Here is a 24421-nt window from a genome sequence, read left to right on the forward strand (position 1 = left end):
AATATTTTGTTTGGGCTTTAAAACATGAGGAAATGCAATTGATTTAATTAGCAAATACTTCCAAGTACATGTGGAGACGACCACAGCCTCAGGGACAACTCTTTTAAGTTGCAGCAGCCATGTGGGAGCAGTCAGAAATGCTTCCGCTTGGTGGCAACTTGGAACGAGATAATTTTGCAAGAATTGCTCAGATTGTGTATTGCCTCCATGGAGTAGAGGATTTCCATGACAGCATCATGTGTTCTGGTGGCAGCTGAAACGTTTGTGGAGACACTATACTGTTGGAGCAAGCTTTTGAATATGAAATCTGCTTTCGGGATATGCCATCACATTGGAGCATTTCCAGAAGCTTCTGCTCGGTGGTAGTAATCTAGCACTAGGCCCTTATTCTTTATTGAAAGTATATTATAGTATGGAGGAAGTTTGGGTCTTAATTGACGTTCTATATTTGCAGCGTTTCTACAAGGCAATAAATTGTGGAAATAAGAACATCTAACTCCATCCAGGCAACTCATTTCTGTAAAACTCTGAAAAAAGGTAGAACAGTAAAGATGTCTCTCTTGTCCTTTTCAGTTTTTTGAGTTGGGATTGACGACATTGCAACGAGGAAACTTTGTAGATCTGTTAGAGTGTTACTTTTTGGGTGTGTAAGGGCTAGATTGCCAGATGCGTTTAAGCTCAGAAGCAACGACAAAGGCGTCTAGTTCCAGCAATATATAAAGTTCAGAAGACAGCTAGCCTAAGAACTTAACTGAGAGGGAAGGTCTTCAGAGGGTCTGCAGAAGAAATGTATGCTCTATTGGCAGTTAATATGACAACATAATAATTATTGGTGTGTCTTCATAGGTGTTCCAGTGATATATGAAGAACCCATGTCAGGTAAGAATGCCAGTAAACAACACCGAATCAATGTGAGGGGCGGGTTAAGTCACAGTGACCTTTTACAAAAAGGTTTGAAAGAAGACAGAAGAAAAGGGCCATGATAGCGTTTTATGAGTGGTGGAAGGAGTGTATGCCAAGATCATAGTCGCTCTCAAAATTTTAGAACTCAAGATCATAATGAAATTTATAGGCAATGGGATCGAGACAATACCTAGTTTTACTTATGGAATTTATTACTGCAGAATATTATGTCATTTAACATAATACATGTTAATGGCAATAGAGAAATTAATGGAGGGTAAACGTACCACTGGCTATTTGGCAAGGTAATGCAAAGAGGGACGTATCACTGTAAAAATAGTATATCCCAGATTCGTAGACGGGAACAAAGAAGAAATGGCAATCTTTATCATTAGCTCATTTTATGAATTTCCCAGGGACATCTAGTTGGCTTCTGTTGGAACCAGAATGCTAGGCTGATGGACCTTGCAACAGATTTGTATTCAGATTCTTCAGAACATGACCTGGAATATGTAGAACAATTAATTCCACTACATTAGCTAATTTGAACAGGTTTTAGTTGGAAAAATTCTAGCTTTAAATGCTGCTTCAAGCACCATGAACCTTGATTTTTGAACTTATTTCTTATTTTATTTAACTCCTCAATATTAAAAATGTATGCAAGCCTTTGATTTTTCTTCCTGCAACACCTTTAAACAGCTCATTAGCTCATTATTTATTCTTTATGTTTCTGTTGGCTGAAAATGTGACAAACCTCTGTTGTTTTACATTTACCCCATATAATACAAGTTTGTTTTCTCCTAGTAAAGAGACCACTTTCAAAAAATATAAGATGTCTGAAAGATTTCATGAAGGATCCAGACAGAGAAGAGCCTCTTGTAGGTACGCTTCTTCAGTTTGATCAGAGTCATTGTTTTCTTGATGATCCCTGGAAACTGAATAACACTTTAAACTAACTAAATGTCCATTATGATAGGTAGGGTAGTGTTGGATGGAGGAACTTGATATTGCTGGGATCCTAGAGATACGTGCAGAGCAATGTAATTTCCCATGTGATCCATCTGAGTGGATGGGTTGGGAACAGGGTTTTACCCCTCCCATTGGTCTTGATAATTGCAGACAGTGTGCTTTGTACCATAGGACTTGTGAAGGATTGAGCCCACTACAAGTTACCTCTGGTGGTAGGTTATTACATTACAGTAAATTTCTTTACCCAGTTTACTTAGCACTTATCCTTCCCAGTTCTGGATGTTATATCCCACTAACTTTCCATTGCATACATCTCTCGACCATCCTCACTTACCAAACTGTAGTCATGTTCTCTGGGCATCCAGAGGAGGAATTATTTTACCACCTCACTGCTCTCCACTTGTGTTACACCTGCACAGATATTACCGATAAGCTTTATTAACATGCAGTGAAGTACAAGAATAAAACGTTAATATTAGTGCTTACACTTATATAGCCACACACAGCTCACCCCTGTTGCTACGGTGCTTTTGCTGCTCAGAAATTATCTTTGTACAGGAAAAATTATATGTTTGTGTCTGTGTATACAACCAATGAAATATTTGGCCTACTTCTCACTAAGGTGGTAAAACGTATGTCTAGGACAGGGATAAGCAACCTGGTGCCCTCTAGGTGTTTGAGATTACAAATCCCCTAATCCCTTACTATTGGCCATGCTGTATGAGGTTGGTGGAAATTGTAGTCCAAAACATTTGGAGGGCATAAGGTTGCTTACCCCTCATCTAGGTGATCTCCAACCTTTTTGGTCTGGTGGGCACATTTGGAATTTTGAGAGTGTCATGGGAGCTGTCACAAAATAGCTGCCATGGTGGCCGTGGCCAGTCATAAAACACCCTTTTCACAGATAGGCAAATTGATGAGGCTAAAACACAAATAATGTGTCCAAGATCCTGAACGCAGGATAGAGGAGGGGGGGTGAGCCCAAAATGCAAACCCACTCCTTTGAAGCCACATTTCTTTCTCATTCAGGATCTCTCTCTCTCTCTCTCTCTCTCTCGCACGCGCACACACACACACACTCACCCCCCCCAAACACTCTCGTCCTCCCTCCTTCTCCCACAACAGTCCCAGCAAACAAGATCCATTCACCCATTTCTCTCTCAGGATCATCCCCCCAAAACAGTCTCAGACCCAAAGCTCGCTCGCGCTCTCTCTCTCTCTCTCTCTCTCTCTCTCTCTCTCTCTCCACACACACACACACACACACACACACTCACTCCTGCCTAGTCAGGTCACCCTTCAGGCCTCCCTAACACCTCCTGTTGCTCTGCAGAGCCCTCCCCAGTCTCCTTGCTTCCTCCTCCCACTCCGGTCTCTTCGCTTCCTCCCTGTCCATTGGGTCACCCCCTGTTCTCCCTAAATTGTCCGGCTGTCGTTCCCAAACCTTCCCCTATGGGGTCTGTTTCTCTCTCTTTTTTCTGATGCCTGGGTGTGCCTCAAAGTGAAGCTCTGGCCTCCAGCTGCCCGCCATCTTTACTTGCTAAGAATGCCTGTGGGTCCATATGGGGCCCAGAGGCATTCTAAGGAGTAAAGATGGCAGGTACTGTGTGTGCATGTGTGTGTGGTTCTCCCCCCCCCCCCCCCCGCAGTGCTTTGTGTGTGTGTGTACACACCCATGAGAGGGGAAGGGGTTGGTGTAAAGCAGCAGAACAGCAAAGCAGCAAGGAGGCTCTGGAACCACTATGTATGCAGCCAGTCTTAAGGTAAAATGTATAAGAAAGGTAGAAGGACTAACAACAGAGTATTAAAACTGTATTTTAAGCTAAATGTTTTGGCGTCTGCCCTCATCAGTAGCTGTGCTATTAACTGAATATCAGGAGTAGCAATCTGGAATGCCTGGAGATGAAAATTCCTTAGGAGTAAAAAAACAAAAACAGAGGTGTGATTTCTGTAATGCTTACATATCTATATTTTCCTGCCTGCCACGCCAATCACTCTGTTCTTGTCCCTGTTCGCCTAAGCTTATCTTCGGGGGGGGGGGGGGGGGGATGGGTTTCTTTCTGTTCTTCCTTGGGCTGGTTGTGGTGCTTTTGTATGAGACTCACATGACTCCAATCCACAGCTGGTTGCCATCTCAGATCCCCCCAAATGCATTCCAAACATTGACATCAGGTAATGGATCTTGGGTATTTAAGGTGGCAGCTGCCTGCTGCAAATGGGAACTGATTTGGTCCCATACAAAAGCAGCACCAGGCTGGGTGTGGACAACTGGTGGGTGTGGCAGGGGCATGACAGCAGCAAGTCACACTGACAGAGCAGTAGATTTCTGCAGCTGTTGTGGTGTTGTGGGTGCTGTGTTGTGGACCTGTGCCCTCCAGAAGCATTACTACTTTTTTAAAAAAAATTGGAAACATTTTGAAAGAGGATACAAACATTGCCACGTCACTTCGTGAAGTTAAAGTTTCCTTTTAATTCCTTCTCTTTCTGGATAATTCTGACACTGAAGACTGTTTCTTAGCCCAAATTATAAATACTTTGTTTACTACAAAGTTAATGTTGAGAGGGGTAGTAGTATTAATCTGTTGCTGCAAAACCAGCAAATAATCTTGTGGCACCTTCTAGACTAATAAATGTGTTATGGGATAAGTCAGGGGTAGGTAACCTGGTGCCCTCCAGATGTTCTAGGCTTTAATTCCCATAATCCCCCAACCATTTGCCATGCTGGCTCAGGCTGGCAGGAGGTATAGTCCAAAACATCTGGATGGCACCAAGTTGCCTACCCCTGCCATATGTTTTCATGAAACCAGTCCATTTCAACAAATGCAACATTAACAGCATTAATTGTTTCTGTTTTGAACTATTTTCCCCTGTTTTCCCAATTGTTTGATATCTTGTGATGCAGCATCTTGCTGCTCCATGGTTAACACTGGGTATATTGCATCTGATGAATTGAACTCTAGGTCATAAAAGCTCATACTATAATACATTTGTTGGTCTTTAACGTGCTATAAGACTGTTTGGTGCAACAGACTAATATGGCTACTCCTCTGAAAATTGTTAATGGGTATATTTGTAAATACTGTTTGAATAAAATTAAGGTACCTATACTTTTCAATTTCATAAATCAAACAATACAATTTTATGTGCCAAGAGACATTCTGTGTTTTATATTTAATTAGTAAAGTCAGTTTAGAACTGATAGAACACAAGCATTGATTGTATTTCCATTTTTCACAAAGTTTCCATATTTCTGTGGGCAAGAACCTGACTTTTCCATGTCTTCAAAATTTCTAGAGGCTTTACATCTCTAGGCTGTACCACTTGAGACCAAATGGAAGTTCCTCCATATTTATTTATTTTTATATATATATATCCCCACACATTAAAAACTAACATGACGAAGGGTTCTAACCTTCTTTGTGAAGACAGATGTTTAGTATGGAGGAACGTTCAGTAGCATGAGCTAGGCCTTTGTTTCACTGGAAATGCAAGTCAGAAAGCTACTCTATGCTTGGGCTTCCAAACCGTATGTACTTGCTTCCAAATAAATGCTTGTGGAGCAGCCTCTTAATCTATGTATCTGTGTTCAAATACTTGTGCCATACTTCTCTCTCTTTCTAGTGGGTAGAGAGGAAATAAAGAAAAAAATAGAAGTCATATAATTCAGTGTTTTATGACTCCTAACATTAACACATTAAACTGCATATTTAAAAATAATTACACTGTTACCTGGGCATTGAAACTGTTATCTCCATCACTACTGCTGTGCTTATAGGTTTGGAATATGTGACAGAGGTCCGATTTAAAGGGAGAAGAGAACCGTTCTATGAATGCCAGCTGTGCCAGTTTAATACAGAAATGGCACCAATGATAGAACATCTTACTGGCCAAAGACACAGAAAAACGTATCTTGTAAGTTATCTCCATTAGCAAAAAGTTATTTAATAGAGCACCAGAAAGACCAAGGTTAAATATCTATTACCTATGCAAAACTTTAAGAGCATGCTCAGTGCACGTTTGCACTGCGTCTCCTTTGCTTTATTTGGAGCAATAGGCAAAAATAATGACATTGTACAGCATACTGCTAATACCTTTCTCCTTAGAACATGCAAGATAAATACATCCCTCTGTCTGCATACAGAAGGTGTGTGCATATATCCATGATGCCCCGTGACTGTGAGGTCTCTAGAGCACCCCTCTCCCTCCGATTCTCTAAAAAATTCTAGTAAGCCATGAACTCTACCCCACTCAGCTCTGAAGGAAAGTTTAAACCTGTCTCTCCCACATTGGAGATATTTTTCCAGTTAACCAAATTAACAAAGCTAACAAAGCTAGCTTACAAACAGAAAAGAATGTGGACATTATGTATTCTAAGCTATACCTGATGAATCGGCGGCCTAAATGTTATTTCCTATGGCAGAAGGGATAAGGGTGGAGATGTCAGAATGCTGCATCCAGCTTCTCTGTAAACTGTGCAGAAAGCAACACCTCTGGTATAGACCACAGAAGGTGGGAACAACTATGAAACTCTGATTGATAGGAGCGCCTGACCTCTGATCTTCTGTCCAGGGTCACTGCTGCTGAGTAGGCATTAGGAACTAACAAAGACCCAGAACTCTTACTGCAGGCGTAGTCAGCTTGTAGCCCTCCATATGTTTGGGCCTACAACTTCCATCATCTCTCACCATTAGCTATGCTGGCTAGGGCCGATGGGAGTTACAGGCCAAAATATCTGGAGGGTTACAAGTTGCCCACCCCTATCTTACAGGTTAGTGTACCAAGAGGTTGCTTTGTACCTTTAGTCTAGATGCATTTTTATTTTATAAGCTACATTTATTCACTTTTCCTTGCTCCATTTATTCTCAGTAAAACACCATAAGTTTTACTTATGTCAGTGTTGTGGTTAAAGAATAAGGAACTGAGGTGGGCAAGTTTACCTTCGTGGTATCCTACATTCTATGGAGGTAGCATTTCTATTCTAATTTTTCATACACACTTTGAAGCATTCTGGTTTTGGGTTGGACATTGCTGTTGATTTTCAGGGCTAGGCTGGTAGTGGCCTAAAGGAACTATCTTGCCCCCCTGGAGTCAGAGGGGGATCTGTTGTGCAGAAGAGGGCAAGTTGGGGGTTGCTCATGCTGCTCTAGGGGAAAATGGGACTTGCTTAGACAACATCTAAATTGATTTTTCACAGTTTTCTGTTTTCTTTTTTGTTAACCCTCTTCAAGCCTTTGAGAGTGGGATAGGCTGAAAAAAATCAACAATGTAAAATCTTTGACTTGTCTGTCTTCTCCATTTCTTTGGCAGATAAAACATTATCCAGATAAGGCAACGAGGGGCCCAAATGATGGTAAAGAAGAAAAAGTTAGATTTCTTAGACGGATAGCAAGAGAAGTAGAGAAGACTGACGGTTTAAAAATGTATAAGGTGAGTATGGGGTTTCAGTTGATAATACTGCTATAAGAGTGACCTGGTTCACACAATCACAGGATAGTTAATCAGCCACAGTGGCTTATTAACAGCCCTGCGAATGCTGGCCGCATGCCAAGGGGATTAACATAATTACCCTCGGCTGTGCAGCTTGTTGTGTCATGTGAACCCAGCCATGGTGGCTTGTTGCTGTGGGTAACAAGCCACCCAGAACCCTACAACAGCCCATGGGCCTGTTATGAAAATCATGACAGAGAAAGAAGCCATTGTGGTTTCTCCCCACACACCCGCACGTGTCGCACGCGCGAAAGTCATTTACATAATTCCCTACACTGCAGCCTGGGTTGGCATGTCATTCGAACACGGCGCAGCAGGGGTGGCTGTGTACGCACCCTACAACCTCTGCTGCACATCATGGCTTGCAGGGTGGGTACAAAGTAACCCCCGCTGCATCATGTTTGGATGACACACCAAACTGTGCTGCAATGCAGGGTATTATGCAAATAGCCGTTACATGCGCAGGAGTTGGGGGGAGATGCCACGATGGCTTCTTTCCCCATTGCAATCTTCCAGACCCAGTCCATGGGCTTGGGGTGGCTTGTTACCCATGGCAACAAGCTACCCTGGCCAGGTTCACTCGAGATGACAAGCCATGCTGTAGAGGGTAATTATGCTAATCCCCCCAGTGCATACAGTGGGGGAAATAAGCCATCGGGCTTATGTAAGGAATGGTAATCTAATAGTGGGTTTTTTAAAAAGATTTTAGAAATGTTTTAGTCACTTAAGCCTGATAGAAAAATTGGAATTTTTAATAAACATCTTAGAACTTTATCAAATTATAACCTCTATTTAAATATTGAAAGTGGTTTGATTATATTTGTGGATTGTAAACTCATTAAGGATCCAATTTTCCAGTCATTTATGTGTAAATTCAATTGGACTTACACATATAAAACTGATAAGCCCCCACTGAAAATTCACAGGAGAAATTGGGGTGGGGTAGGGAGAGAATGAAGAAATTCATCCTCTGAGCCTGGTTTTCCTTACCTTGAATTCCTTTCACCACCAAGCCTTGGGAGCAGGGGATGGGGCAGATTAGACTTGAAACTCTCTGACCCAGATCTCAGTTCTGCCCGCATACTGCCAGGGATATCTATGTTTAAGTCACGGGTGGGCAATATGCGGCCCCCGCTGTCCCCCAGTGTGGCGTCCACAACCTTTCAAAATTCAGGGGAACCCCCCCAGAAAATGTTTAAAATATATATTGGGGGGCAATCAAAATGTTGTTATTGTTTTTCTTACTATTTCTAATTCCCCGACCCATTTTCAGCACCTGCACCGAAGAGTCAGGGAGGCTCCTGGATCTCTTTATTTTTGGTATTGGTTCTTTCCCCCCATATAGAATTGTATGTAGTGAGGTTAAACTTGATCAAATGTTTTTCTTGTTTTCTAGCGTGAAGGTTATGAGAGACCTAGCATACCATGTAAGTAAGAACTTTGTATTTTTAATATTAATTTAAAAACAGCCTGAACTTCCAAATTGTATTTAACCAAATGCATACAAAACTTTTACCAGTAGTTAAGAAATCGAACAGCCATGTTCACATGTCACAATAAGTCAAAATTTTAAAGAATCCTGGCTTCTTGTAAATGAGCCAGGGTGCTGGTGCACAGTGCCCAATTACTCCCTCTGCAAGTTGGAGCAACTAGAACAAACCATGGACCTTCCATCCATGGTTTGTTTATCATGATGTGTGAACTGGGAACTCTGGCTTGTCTCTTGGCTTATAACTAGCTTGTCCAGGGAGAGACAAGCCAGAGTTCCTGGATTGCACATAACAATAAACAAACCACAGACTGAAAGTCTGTGGTTTGTTTATCTGCTCCTGCTTGCAAGAGGAACCAGGGCAATCAAGCAGCATGCACCAGCACGTTGGCTTGTTCACAACAAGCATGTGAATGTAGTCAAAGGATTCTTGGAGTCCTGTGATGCGAGTTAATTGGCCCCAGGGCTGAATGAGATCTGTGTATGTAATAGCTTGCTGTGTTCATATGCTGAACCCAAGTCAGACAAACGCGTGTAATGGAGGGCAAGGCCAAGGTATGTGTATGAGCTTGCCTCCCCACCCCTCAAAGCCATTGTTTGAGCCGAAGATAAATCAAGGCCAAAGTAAGGGGAATTAACTTGCTCCCCCTCACCTTTTGGCCCTAAAGCTATCAAGGGGATTTGTGCTTAGGCTGAAGGGAAACAGCACCATAATACCCAGCTAGCTGGGTATTTTTCTGCTGCCAAAGATACTCCCTGGCAGGGTGAGAGCAGCATACGTGCAGCCTTTGGCCTGCACCACTTTTTTTTGTGGGGGGAGGGGGCATTTTTTGCAGAGTTGGGATGTCTTGATCTCTTTTACATTAGTACTCTCTAATGCGTGCTAATATGTGTAGTAGGGATAAAACTTGTATTTCATTTCATGTCTGATCTGCCCAATAACCAGTGTATATCTATTTTGGTGAAATTCATTTCAGTTGAATATACTGCTTATTTTTTGAGATGGCTGTAATGATATATAAAGCCTTAAATAAAAGTTTGGGTCCTAAATATGCATCTGAGCAAACAAGTGGGGTCCTTGTACACTAATAGCAATGCTCCTTTTCAGGGATCCAGTTAGCCCTGCCTCCTACAGGATACTACAAGCAATTAGGGGCTCTAGCACACCATCCCCCCCACCCCCTCCTTTCCACTTTTCTTTTTCAACGGTAACACTAAATGTTTCGTGGCTTCTGGAAACCATTGAGCATGCTCACTCACTTGACTGTTGTGTTCTTTTCTCTTTTAATTTATATATCGCATATCTAGGGAGTCTCCTCAGTATGTGAAGACCACCACTTTATTTTTTGGTCATCCCACTTCACTTATAAACTGCAGTCAGAATACACAAGTGGGACTGGCAACAAAATGTTGCAGTATACAATGCTTTTGTTCAGAATGCCAGGCAGCTTGCCATGCTGCCTTCCAGAACAGTGTAATCTGCAAGGAGCACAAATAAGCCAATTCATTCCCTACTCATCCCCAGGTTCCTATTCCCCCCTGCAACAGATATTCAACATTTAATGGCTCCTGGTGAGCACGGAGCATGCACATCAATTGTGGGGCTGTTTCGGGGGGGGGGGGATGTTAAAAATGTTTTGTACTTCTGCATATCTTTGAGTTCATCTGAGCATGCTGATAGCTCCCTCTTTTTTCTCAGTGGCCCCATTTTGGCCTCAACCTGTCAGCATGGTGGCTATTTTGCTATTTAAGAGAGTGATAATGATATATTTTTGTAATTTAAGGATTATCAGCATGATAGAACATCAGTTACTTCTGTCCAGAAAGATGGCGTGTATGAGGATGAGAACAGAGTGCATACATTTGGCATAGCATGACGGAAGTCTAGCTCAGGGGTTAGCTGTAAAATAAGTTTGGGGTAGAAAGTGTTGTGGGAGGAGCTCAGTCACTGGTATTGGCATGTCCAGATAGAGTGAACTGAGAGAGAGAGAGAGAGAGAGAGAGAGGCAAGCTAGTTCTGATTGCTATGGGAGACAGAGAACCCAGGGAGAAGGGTTTGAAAGTGACAGTTGGGACTGTATAAGGTGTTAAAAAGACTCAATCCCTCAATTTCTAGCTTTCTGAATGTGCATGCAAGGAAAAGGGAAGTGACTGTAAAAAAAAATCTCCTTTCACCACCCATCCCTCTTTGGCATAACCCATCTGCCAAATTGTGTGTGTGTGGGGGGGTCACTTCTCACCAAACAGAAGTGCTGTGTTCCCCAGTGCTCTGGATAGGGGGAAAGAAAGTCCTACTGTTCACTGCACCTTTGCTTGAAATTCTAGCAACTTGTGTCTCCTCAGCAGGAATCTTCTCTCACATATTTAGCAATGATGGGTGCAGAAAAGACAGACATGTACTATGCAGGGTGGAAACAATATACTCTGTAAATAAGTAGGCTGAGTGTGTATGTAACAAATAATTTCAGTGAAATTTCACAGGTATCCATTTTAGTACTAGACTGTTCTTTATATGTTTCTGCTAATACTTCCATCTTGATTTTGTTTTTCTAGCTACAGCAGCAAAGAAGAGAGCGAGGTAGGTAACGAAAAAGTAGATCACAGTAATCTACTGCTGCTGTCACTAAACTGTCAACAGAATATTTGAAATAAGAATAACATTTAACTTGTAAAGCCACTATTTCTGATATGCTATTGTCTGAGGCTTGGGGTGGAGCCACAGCCATCAGCTGGGTAATCGGAGTAGGTCACTTCTGTAAAAAAACAAAACAAAACACCACCCACCTTGTTTTTCTGGGAGTGAGCAATCAGATTGAGCTAACAGGTGAGTTTTGCATGAGCATTTGGTGGGGATGTGTGAGGGGGAGTCCAGGAAGATGGATTTTGTGTGGAGAACCTAGCACCATGGACACCAAGGGAGCTGTTGTAGACACCTGCATTGTGAATGCCATGTTTGCCTTACTACCTGAGGATAGCATGAACTACACCTGCAGTGAGTGCAGGCTATTATCCCTGCTGGAAAAAAAGTGGAAGGGTTCAAGGTATGCATACCTGCACTTGTTTACCAAGGAGGATAAATGAGAGACAAGATGCACTCCTGAAAGGGCACCTGAATGAGAACATTTATAAGGAAGAGGAAAAAAACAAAAGGCAGGAGGCAGGTGTGTGGAAGAACATGACACACTTTGGAGAGTTTCTGTGTAATTGGAACTACACAACCAATACCAAGCTCGCCCCACAGAGGATGATCCTGGGCCATCTGGCTAAGAAATACTACGTCATGCTCCATGAAATATTAAGGAGGACACTTTGGCCCCTGTGGATGGAAAAGAGACACGTGGTGGTGGCTAGAGACTCCCTACTGAGAGGAATGGAGGCAGCTGTGTGCAGGCCTGAATGTCATCTTGGGAGGTGTGTTTTCTTTCTGGACCATGGAGTCATGATATGATGGAGAGGTTGCTGAGATTCATTAAACCCTCTGATTGCTATCCATCCCTGCTGATTCACATGGGAATGAATGATACAGCCAGAAGAAATCTCGAATGGATCTCCAAGGACTGTGAGGGCCTGGGTAGGAAAGTGAAGGACTTGGGCACAAGTGGAATTTCATCAGGGCAGTGATACAGAAAGCAGGATACTGTAAGTGAACAGCTGGCTACACAGATGGTGTCATCAGAAAAGGTTTGGTTTCTTGGGTCATAGCCTATACTACGAAAATGAAGGGCTCCTCGCAGGAGATGGAGTGTACCTCATGAGGACTGGGATGAATGTTTTTGGCAGGAGACTCACAAGCTTTATCAAGAGGGCTTTAACTTAAACCCTATGGAGGAGGAAAGCAAAAGCTCTGAGCTAAGAACTGAGCCAGGTATTAGAGACAAGCATATGTGACAAAGGAGGAAGCAGGACAGTTGAGGTGATGCCCAATAATCTACAAGTAAATACAGCAGGAAAACTGGGAACAAGGTATAGTCTCCAGTATCTATATGCTAACACAATATTGGAAACAGGATGAGTTTGAAATCCTCATACATGTTACGTTTCACTGAGACTTAGTGGATGAGACTCACGATTGGAATATAGCAATTGAAGGGTTATACCTCATTCAAAAGGAACAGCTCCAACAGAAGGGCAGGGGGGAGTAGCATATGTAAAGAACGTATACATCTGCATGGTAATTCTTAAATCTGAGGGTAGAAGCCCTGTTGAAAGCATCTGAGTAAGTATAGAAGGAGAGAGATACAAAAGTGATATGGTTGTGATAATATACTATTCAGCCAACTGGAACATATGGATGGTGCTTTCCTGAAACAATTTCAGATCTTTCACAGAGGCAAGCCGTAGTGGTAATGGAGGATTTCAACTTTCTTGATATCTCCTGGAAGTTGTAACTTTGCTAAAAATGGAACATCCAATACATTCTTGCTTTACCTTGGTGACAGCCTCCTCTCTCAGAAGGTGGAGGAAGGACAAGGGGATCCGCTATCTTGGGTTTAATCCTGGTTGATGAAGTGAAACTGGCAGGAACCATGGTGAGAAGTGACCAAGCTATCCTGAAAGGTGTGCTAGTGAGGACTGAGATGTGTACCTTGGACTTCAAGAAGGCTGATTTTCAGAGTGCTCAGAGAAAATAGGATTGCATGGCTAGAAATTCTGAAGGAAAAAAGAGCTCAAGAGGGATAGAAGATTGTGAAAAGTGAAATACTGGAAGCACAATGGCAAACAATAAGTGAAAATGGGTGACATCTAAAGAAGCAAGTGTGGTAAATAGAAAACTCTGAGAAGCTGAGACTTAAAAGGACAAGTGTAGGAAATGGAAGAAGAGACATGTAACCGAGGACGAATATAATGGAATAGCCCGAAACTCTTAGGGTTGGTGTCAGGAAGGCTAAAATCCAGAATGAGCTGAGGGTTGTGAGGGATACTAAAAACAAAAAAAGGCTTCTTTGCCTATGATCAGAGCAAGAATGAGGAAGGGGTAGGCATACTGTTTAGGGAAGATGGTGATGTGTTAACAGGTGACAGAAAGAAGGCAAAACTTTTCAACTCCTATTTTGCTTCAGTCTTCTCCCACAAGTGGAATTGTGTTTGCCCTGAGAATATTGGAATAAACAATAGAAGGAAAGACTTGCACCTCTAAGGAGATGATTAGAGAAAACCTAGATACTTGACGTGAGAGCAAGTCTCCAGGGCTTAGATTAATTACATCCCAGGTTGCTGAAGGGTATCGCAGATGTTATTTCAGAGCTGCTGTCTATATTCTTTGAGAATTCTTGGAGGTGGCAGACCACTTGGAGATGGCAACTGTTGTCCCTGTCTTCAAGAAAGAGTGGATCTTGGAAATTGCCGGTCAGCTTGATATCAATACTTGGTATAATTGTAGATCAGATTATAAACCAGTCAGTTTCTAAGCATCTAGAAAAGAATGCACTGATAAGTAAGAGCCATCATGGGTTTATAAAAAATAAATCATACCAGACCAGCTTTATCTCCTTTATTGATAGTTATTAGTTTAGTAGTTGCTTTGTGAACCATCTAGAGAGCTTCTGCTGATGGGTGGTATAGAAACATAATAAATAAATAGTAGATCATGGGAATGCTGATTTCAGCAAAGCATTTGACAGTTTCCCATTATATCCTTGTTTACAAGATGGTAAAATGTGGGCTGGGGAACACTATTGTTAGGTGAATTGACAGCTGGTTGAGCAGCCTCACCCAACAATTGGTCATTAATGGCTCTGTGCCAACTTGGAAGGGGGTAAAGTCACACCTTCACAGATGCCTATAATCATACCGGTGATGTAATTGCCTTGTACCTGTGCTTTTGCATATTGTTGTTTCTCATTGAAATAGAACCAATGGTAGCTAGTGAGTGTATGGCTTTCTTTTCCCCTCCCACTAAAGCAGCCTTCCCCAGAAGCTCTTTGGATGTTTTGTACTGCAACTCGCAGCATTCCTGACCATTGACCATGCTGCCTGGGGCTGATGGTAGCTGAAGTCCAAAACGTATAGAGGGCACTAGTTTGGGGAAAGCTGCACTAGTGTATATTTATCTGCAAACCTTCAGAATGCTGCCTTTGCTGAGCTATGATACATTCACCTCGTTTGCCCCTAACACCAATTCATGGGTTAAACAACCCATGAATTGGCAGGGCTGTTCAGAAGCAAGCAAGCGCATTTCCTCCCTTGCCACTTCCGCTTTGTATCTACTTTCTGAAACAACCCAGGAATGCTTGTTCCTGGCTTGTTAGTCATGATGTCCAACAACCAGCACTCCAGGTTGTTGAGGATTAAACAACCCAGAGTTTTAACCCAACAACAAGCCATGGGTTCACACTCCTCTTGGCCTCAACAACTGATGGATTGATGGACAAACCATGGGTTGTCATCACATGTGAACCAGGCCTTAGAGTGGCAAGGTGCCAGAATATGCGACTGGATATGGTGGAACCGTGGGTGAATCCATGTGTTTATTCCTCAGGGGCAGGGGTAGATTTTTTGCAATCATAGTAGGTGATGTAGATCACTAATGTAGATGAGAACATGGCTTGGTTGATCCTGTCCTATTAGAGTGTGATGGATGGCCCATGTCATGGGAACTTGTTTGTTTTAACACTTGAAGCCTATTCACCAAGATTTGTAGGAGTGTCATTCCCTTTTGGATTATTTCACCATAAAAGATTGGATCTTTTCTAAAATGTTGGAATATTGGGATTCTTGTTAGGGGAGTGTGGCCCTCCAGGTACTGGACTGCAACTCCCATCAGCCCTTACCATAGAGCTGATGGGAGTTGCAGTTCAACAATATCTGGAGGGCCACATAGTCCCCATCCCTGGTTTAGAAATAGATATGCTATTAATGCCTCTTCCATGTGGAATAATATTTTGGTCATAACTAAGAACATATTTCTATATATTTTTCTGTGTGGGACTTGTGATTGGTGATATGCTGTGTTAATAAATTCTAATAACTCTCTTGAGTTGTTGGGATATTCTGTTCAAGCTGGTCTACTCTTTGCCCTAGTGTTAGCATCTAAGACTGCCCCTTTGTGTTAGTCTTCTGTATTATAAGAAGTATTTTTTTTAGTAAATTAATGTCAAAGTAGTTTTAAGGTCGTCTCTTAATATAATTTGTAAATTTTATTTTAGGTTTTCCTGTGGTTACAAGCCTGAGGTATGTGTCTTATGTTTTAAATGTGAATACAAGAGTTGACTCCTATTTGAATATGCTATTATTCTTGAATTAGTTTTCTGCTTTGTATAAATTAAATGTTAAAGCAGATAGCAGTGCTTCATGAATATGCCTACTACAAAGGAGTAGGAGATAGCAAGATCTTAAAAGGTTACTATGTCGAAGCAACACTAGTATTAAGACCAACTGAAATGTCAAAAAGCAGTGAGCTGTGTTTCAAGTTTTGCAGAACTCTTCTTCAGGCTGAATTTTTAAAAAGGGATAGACGGACAGAGGGTGTTGGTGGGTGTGATAGAAAAACTCAAGTCTGCAGTTCATAACAGATGGAGGAGGAGTATGGGGTTCCACAGGAGTTGGTTTTGTCCCCATGCTATTAGCATCTACATGTTTATTCAACATGTTTATATGTTTTTATGTAAATGGTTTTATACTTTTATAAATGTATTTTAATGGTTTTTAATCTTTGTAAACCCCCCAGAGAGCTTGGCTATGGGACAGTATAAAAATGTAAATAATGATGATGATAATGCGAAGAGCTATAACTCAAATGTTGAATTTTGGCCAACTTTTATACAGAACTTTTGAATATAGTTGAAGAACCTAGATACTTAGGCTTGGGATAAGTTAAAGGAAATACATGGAAGTAAAGGTTCTTGTCCCCTGCTTCCACCAGCAGCACCACCCTACCCCACACATTGTTCAGGAGGAGTCCACAACCCTCTGAAGAGGCTTTTTGGGGATTATAGGTGGCTACAGAGGAGGAGAGGATGGAGACGGGGATGGGGACATTTCCTTCTGTGAACTTATGTTGACTTCTTTTAGGATACAAGCTTGGTTTATGTTTGGGAAAGTTCAGGAAATACGTAGTCCCATCTTTGAACATTGTCCTGTATGCTCTTGCATTGGGTTAATGCAGACACCTGCAGTTTCATGATAGAATGACTGCCTAATATGTGAAACAGCTGTCCTCATCTGTTTCACATGATGACCCTCAGATAAGTGCCTAACATCTAGCAGCACATCTTAACTTAGGGAAATTCCCTTTCTACCAAAAAGATTCACATCTCCTAGACTATATAGGTAGTTCATCCTCCGCACTAGACCTTTGCCCAGGGAAAATGTGCTCTAGTATTATGTGAATAGTGTCAATCCCATCACCCTTAGGTTGCCATGCAGGCTGTCTATATCCATTCAGGAAAGTGCAGTGGGGTACTTCTGTGCAGTAGAGCGTAGCATATCTGGGTTGGATCCAGGGATACCTTCTACTCACAGGCAGGCTGGTAATCCTGGAGGCTCATGGAAGAGGTGTCAGAAGCAATTCCTCACAGTTGCCTGCACCTCTCAAAAATATGTTCCAGCACTTGGAAGGACCCTCCAGAACAGTGGGGAAAGTGGCAGAAAAGGTTCTAGGAGAAAGGGGAAATCACCAAGAGTAGTCTCCTCTCTGTCTTCTATGAGCCTCTGCTGGATCACCAGCCCATCTGCAAGCAGAAGGGTACTTTGGATCCAATCCTCATCTTCCTTGTGTCACTCCTTGTTTTTAATTTGAACTTTACTCTCTTACAGAATGATCCAGTTCTGAGACAGAAAGCTCTGGAGTATATGGTAAAGCAGAGGTTCCCCCAAATGTTTTTGGCCTGTGGGCAGGCACACTTGGCATTCTGAGACAGTATTGTGGGTGTCACCACAAAATGGGTGCTGTGGGACCACAGTTAGTCACAAAATGACTTTATTATTATTATTACTCTACATACAAAACACAACTCAGCAAACCAGTGGCTGAAAAATACTGCCCCAGATTAGTTTGGAGCTTGTTTAATTGATCTGGTAAATGTCATTGCTGGGGACAGTGATTGGCATCAGTTTCTAATGTATCTATGCTTATATTTATTCAGGAAGTACACCCATGTGCTGAATGTTCAACAGAGAGGAAAATTATGGCGCCTCAATGGAAATAAATACCCCCCAAATACTGTAGGAAGAGTCAACACAACACAACAGGAGGGACGGTTTTTGGGACACTATAGAATCTTGAAAACAGGGTGCTGCATGGCAATAAAAGGCAAAACTGAACCACCAGCACCTGTTCTCTGGAGATTTATGATAATATGTAGTCCATTCCTATACATTTCGGTGCAAAAGTAATCCTAAAATAGGACACACTCCTCTACAAAGGTGTATCAAATGGTCAACTTATTTTTATATGTCTGAAGAGGGTTTTTTGCCACTCTCAATTTGAGACCAGACTTCCCTAATGTGGACCTGATTTATTTGAATATGCAAATCATATATTATTTTTTGAGACTTTTGGTCTTAAAAATGAACAGCAAAAACTCATACAGCTTTTGTTTCATTTACAGTCTAAACTCAAAATCAATTTTAATGAACCAATTTTAATGTTTTCAGCTAAAAGTATTCCTTGTGCAGATTAGAATGTAGCTCTGATGGATGTTCTCAAAGACTGCAATTCTAAGTATATCCAACTGAAATTGGTGGGATTTACTTAGTAAGCACAGGATCAGATTGCAAGTTATTTCTGTTTTAGAATGTACTCTGTAAGAACTTCCCAATGCTTGAATATCTCTTCTTTTGCTGGGTAGAAACTTCTGTTTTCACCATAATGGCCCTGCAGGGTACACCACTAACCAACTGTTAAATGCAGATCTGGTGTTAGAAAGAGAAAGTGCTTTATAGAAACTAAGGCAGAATGAAATTACTTCTGTGCTCAGTTCTTAACCATTTTTAAAACTTTGATAGGAATACTTTGAGATAACATCAGACAAAGAAGCAACTGAAGTCATAAGCATTGCACAGTCCTTGTCCGAAGCTTTGAAGGCCTTTTGTGAAAAGAAAGCAGCAGTAAGTAAGCTTATTAAGTAGTTAGTGCAACACAGTAATTTTATTGCAGGATTTCAGGTACTATAGTGTGATTGCATCTAAGATATTGTTTACTACCTTGCTCATCTACTTGCAACCTACATAGTAACCCTGTATCAATAGCAGTGATGCTTATATCAAACATGCCATTTAAAAAAACATCTTTGCTGTTACCCATGTCAATTTTCTTTTGAGAAGTTAATTGCATTATTATTTTGCAGCCTCATTTGCTTTATTACTTTTCTCTATAGGCAGGCAAAGTAGGGGGAGGTCTACAGCCTGCACAATTTGCAGTAGGTTGGCAAGGATTTCTGACTCAATAGTTTAACTATAGCATCAACTAAAAGGCTTTTTTTTCTTCTAAATTAGGATGCAGAAAGGAAGAGAAGATTTTTGTTTGACAGGTCTCAGTAGATCCCAAGTGTTGACAGAAGGAATTACCATTTTTGAAATGCAGAATTTTAAGCTCCTAATATTTAGCTGGATTTTTTTTAATGCTGCTGTTGGTTGCAGGCCCTGAAACTTCGTTTGTGGGCTGCGATTGTCCTGGGCTTTTTGTGTGAAAGGTCATATTAGATGGACTTCCTAAAGTCATAAGCAATTAAGCAAATTAAATTGAGTCTTCCATTTGTTGTTGTTGTTCAGTCGTGTCCGACTCTTCGTGACCCCATGGACCATAGCACACCAGGCCTTCCTGTCCTGCGCTCTCTCCCGGAGCGCGCTCAAGTTCATATTCATTGCATCCGTGATGCTATCTAGCCATCTCATCCTCTGCCGTCCCCTTCTCCTTTTGCCTTCAGTCTTTCCCAGCATCAGGGTCTTTTCCAGGGAGTTTTCTCTTCGCATTAGGTGGCCAAAATATTGGAGCTTCAGCTTCATTATCTGCCCTTCCAATGAGCACTCAGGGTTGATTTCCTTTAGGATGGACTGATTTGACCTCCTTGCAGTCCAGGGGACTCGTAAGAGTCTTCTCCAGCACCACAGTTCGAAAGCATCAGTTCTTCGGTGCTCAGCCTTCCTTATAGTCCAGCTCTCACAGCCATACATTACTACTGGGAAAACCATAGCTTTGATTAGACGGACCTTTGTCGGCAAGGTGATGTCTCTGCTTCTTACTATGCTGTCTAGGTTTGCCATAGCTTTCCTCCCAAGGAGCAAGCGTCTTTTAATTTCATGGCTATAGTCACCGTCTGCGGTGATCTTGGAGCCCAAGAAAGTAAAATCTGTCACTGCTTCCATTTCTTCCCCTTCTATATGCCAGGAAGTGATGGGGCCAGATGCCATGATCTTAGTTTTTTTAATGTTGAGTTTCAAACCAGCTTTTTGCACTCTCCTCTTTCACCCTCAACAAGAGGCTCTTTAGATCCTCTTCGCTTTCTGCCATTAGGGTGGTATCGTCTGCATATCGGAGGTTGTTGATAATTCTCCCAGCAATCTTAATTCCGACCTCTGATTCATCCAACCCGGCATTTCTCATGATGTACTCTGCATATAAGTTAAATAAGCAGGGTGACAATATGCAGCCTTGTCGTACTCCTTTCCCAATTTTGAACCAATCGGTTGTTCCATGTCTGGTTCTTACTGTTGCTTCTTGACCCTCGTACAGGTTTCTCAGGAGACAGGTAAGGTGGTCTGGTACTCCCATCACTTTAAGAATTTGCCACAGTTTGTTGTGATCCACACAATCAAAGGCTTTAGCGTAGTCAATGAAGCAGAAATAGACGTTTTTCTGGAATTCTCTTGCTTTCTCCATGATGCAGCGAATGTTGGCAATTTGATCTCTAGTTCCTCTGCCTCTTCGAAACCCAGCTTGTACTTCCGGTAGTTCTCGGTTCGCATACTGCTGAAGCCTAGCTTGTAGGATTTTGAGCATCACCTTGTTGGCATGTGAAATGAGCGCAATTGTGCGGTAGTTTGAACACTCTTTGGCGTTGCCCTTCTTTGGAATTGGAATGTAAACTGACCTTTTCCCGTCTTGTGGCCACTGTTGAGTGTTCCAGATTTGTTGGCATATTGAATGCAGCACTTTAACAGCATCATCTTTTAGGATTTTAAATAGCTCGGCTGGAATACTGTCATCTCCGCTAGCTTTGTTGTTACTAATGCTTCCTAAGGCCCACTTGACGTCACTCTCTAGGATGTCCGGCTCAAGTTCAGTGACCGCACTATCATGGCTATCAGGGACATTCAGGTCTTTCCTGTATAGTTCTTCTGTGTATTCTTGCCACCTCTTCTCAATCTCATCTGCTTCTGTTAGGTCCCTGCCTTCTTTGTCCTTTATCATGCCAGTCTTTGCACAAAACGTTCCCTTGAGATCTCCAATTTTCTTGAAGAGATCTCTAGTCTTTCCCATTCTGTTGTTTTCCTCGATTTCTTTGCATTGTTCATTTAAGGAGGCCTTCTTGTCTCTCCTTGCTATTCTCTGGAACTCTGCATTCAGTTGGGTATATCTTCCCCTTTCTCCCTTGCTTTTCGCTTCCCTTCTTTCGTGAGCTACTTGTAAAGCCTCATCAGACAGCCACTTGGCTTTCTTGCATTTCTTTTTCTTTGGGATGGATTTCGTTGCTGCCTCCTGAACAATGTTACGGACCTCCGTCCATAGTTCCTCAGGCACTCTGTCTATCAGGTCTAATCCCTGAAATCTATTCCTCACCTCCACTGTATATTCAACAGGGATATGATTTAGGTCATACCTGAACGGTTTAGTGGTTTTCCCGACGTTCTTCAATTTAAGCCGAAATTTTGCAAGAAGCAGCTCATGATCTGAGCCACAGTCAGCTCCAGGTCTTGTTTTTACTGACTGTATGGAGCTTCTCCATCTTTGGCTGCAAAGGACATAATCAATCTGATTTTGATATTGACCATCTGGTGATGTCCATGTGCAGAGTCGCTTCTTGTGCTGTTGGAAAAGAGTGTTTGCTATGATCAGCATGTTCTCTTGGCAAAACTCTATTAGCTTTTGTCCTGCTTCATTTTGTACACCAAGGCCATGCCTGCCTGTTATCCTGGTGATTTCTTGACTTCCTACTTTAGCATTCCAATCCCCTATGATGAAGAGGACATCTTTTTTTGGTGTTAGTTCTAGAAGGTGTTGTAGGTCTTCATAGAACCGATCAACCTCAGCTTCTTCGCCATCAGTGGTTGGGGCGTAGACTTGAATTACTGTGATGTTGAATGGTTTGCCTTGGATTCGTACTGAGATCATTCTATCATTTTTAAGATTGTACCCCAGTACTGCTTTTCCCACCCTTTTGTTGACTATGAGTGCTACTCCATTTCTTTTAAGGGATTCTTGCCCACAGTAGTAGATATAATGGTCACCTGAATTAAATTCACCCATGCTTGTCCATTTTAGTTCGCTGATTCCCAAGATGTCGATGTTCAATCTTGCCATCTCATGTTTGACTACCTCCAGCTTACCTTGATTCATTGATCTGACATTCCAGGTTCCTAAACAATATTGTTCTTTACAGCATCGGATTTTCTTTTCACCACCAGACACATCCACAGCTGAGTGTCCTTTCGGGTTTGGCCCAGCCGCTTCACTCTTTCTGGCGCTACTTGGAAATACCTTCTGTTCTTCCCCAGTAGTATATTGGACACCTTCCGACCTGAGGGGCTCATCTTCCGGCGTCATATCTTTTAGCCTTGTGATACATTCCATGGGGTTTTCTTGGCAAGAATACTGGAGTGGGTTGCCATTTCCTTCTCCAGTGAACCACATTTTGTCAGAACTCTCCGCCATGACCTGTCCGTCTTGGGTGGCCCTGCACGGCATAGCTTATGGCTTCACTGAGTTACGCAAGCCCCTTCGCCACAACAAGGCAGTGATCCATGAAGGGGAGTCTTCCATTACAGACCCACTATTCTTCCCCAGAGGATTCCCCTTTTGAAAACTTCCATGTGAGAAGGAGAAATACATCTAGGCACTAATACTTGTCTTTTGTTCTTCTAGCTCAAGCATATTAAAAGCCTTCCACCACTGCTGCCACCAGGAAAAAGAAATGCAAAGCAACAGAAACCAGATAAGCCATTTGAAAGCTACAAAGATCATCCAGGTATTTTGAGATGTCTTCAGTGAAACAATAGCGGGGGGGAAATACCCAAGGTCATTTCCTGAATGACTTGCATTTGAAGTTTCTCAGGTCTTCCCTAGATGTAGGTAAACCAGTTACATCTATAGGTTTGGCTGTATCACAGGTCGTTTATTTTTTAGTCTGATAATTGATGTAGTCTGCACTTCCATTCCCAAAGTAGTGTCTTTTGGCCTCCTTTTTAGGGCTGAGCTGAGACATACCCTGCCATGAAACAGCCCCCTCAATCGCATGTTTGACCCCAGACACACCTTTGGCAGGTTTTGCTTTGGCGGCCACGGGGGCGGGGGGGCACACAAACAGATTCCTGTAGTGACAATGGCCGCTGTAAAGAAGTAGTCTGTAGTGCTGTGTGCAGCATGATCATCCCCCTTCTTTGCTGGGAGGCTAGTGCGGCACTGCACATAGTGCATCAGATTGCCTCTTTTCCTGCCATTACAGTTGCTGTAACTGCCACTTTAAACGAGGCAACCAGCAGTGCAGTCTTGGACCCCACAACTGTAGTAAGAGGGGCAAAAAGCCCCTTGGTTCGATTCGTTGGCTAGCTGATAGTAAAAGGACCTGGCCTTATCGAAGTCCCTCTGTCCCCAAACTCCTCCAAGTAACCCGAAGGTGAACTCACCTGGTGCCGGCTGGGTGTTGGTGAGGCTGAGGGGACAGAAGGAGCAACGAACCTTCCCTCAGAAATTGCCGCGGCCAGCATTTTCACACTATCCACTGACTCTTTCTCTCCTCTTTCATCCCTACCATTTTCTGAGTGAAAATGAGTACTCATGTTTAGTTGATACTACCTAAGCCTGCCCATATCACACAACCGAATAAACCCATGAATATTTGGCATAACCCTGCTCCTTACTAATGTTGATCTCTTATTCCCACTTGCTCTACATTCCCAGTTCAAGTGTAATATTGTCTGAAATGTGTGGGGTTCGTGGGTCATCTTGTGACAATTTGTACATCCAGAGTGTTGGGAATGTATAAAGGAAGTCACTAAGATTACTTCCTAATAACTTAAATATTGGAATGTCCCCATGTGAACTCCTCCTTTCAGAGCAATGAAAACATGAAGGTGTTCAAATTCTGATGTCACCTTGTAGGAAGTGGTTGTTTATGTGAGAACAATACAATTTGTTTGGAAATTAATCGGAGGACTAAATCCAATGTTAAGCAAGCAGATTTCCCCCTAACGTTCCCCCTGTGGCCCCCTTCTCCCATGTACACACACATACATGTGTGACCACCCCCACCCCCCGATTTTCTTGAAGGTCCCCCAATCCTCTAGAGCAGATTTGAGGGACACATGGGGGAATTTGATCCCCCAGCAGTGTACATTCTGCTTGCAGAAGGACACTGTTGGATACAACCCACAATATGCTGGAATGCACCTATGGAACATGACCTTGTACTTTTAGAA

General features: G+C 42.4%; 1 protein-coding gene across 15 annotated transcripts in view; it reads left to right on the forward strand.

The window, feature by feature from the left end:
* Positions 1-24421, forward strand: part of LOC146344578 (uncharacterized) — a 40528-nt gene that overhangs the window by 12095 nt on the left and 4012 nt on the right. For 11 of the 15 annotated variants that reach the window (XM_084857666.1, XM_084857662.1, XM_084857660.1 and 8 more), the window contains 10 exons: positions 847-879; positions 1708-1785; positions 5648-5784; positions 7180-7299; positions 8756-8786; positions 11402-11426; positions 15994-16018; positions 17603-17641; positions 18794-18895; positions 22869-22971. In XM_084857666.1, coding sequence (XP_084713792.1) covers positions 873-879; positions 1708-1785; positions 5648-5784; positions 7180-7299; positions 8756-8786; positions 11402-11426; positions 15994-16018; positions 17603-17641; positions 18794-18895; positions 22869-22971 — 667 coding nt within the window. In that variant the 5' untranslated portion in view covers positions 847-872. The remainder of the gene's footprint in view (positions 1-846; positions 880-1707; positions 1786-5647; positions 5785-7179; positions 7300-8755; positions 8787-11401; positions 11427-15993; positions 16019-17602; positions 17642-18793; positions 18896-22868; positions 22972-24421) is intronic. The other 4 variants (XM_084857673.1, XM_084857674.1, XM_084857671.1 and 1 more) reach the window with 1 other exon arrangement.

The sequence above is a fragment of the Heloderma suspectum genome, chromosome 5, assembly GCF_057233095.1.
Source record: "Heloderma suspectum isolate Gila_16-S chromosome 5, 16-S_ref, whole genome shotgun sequence".
Taxonomy (NCBI): domain Eukaryota; kingdom Metazoa; phylum Chordata; class Lepidosauria; order Squamata; family Helodermatidae; genus Heloderma; species Heloderma suspectum.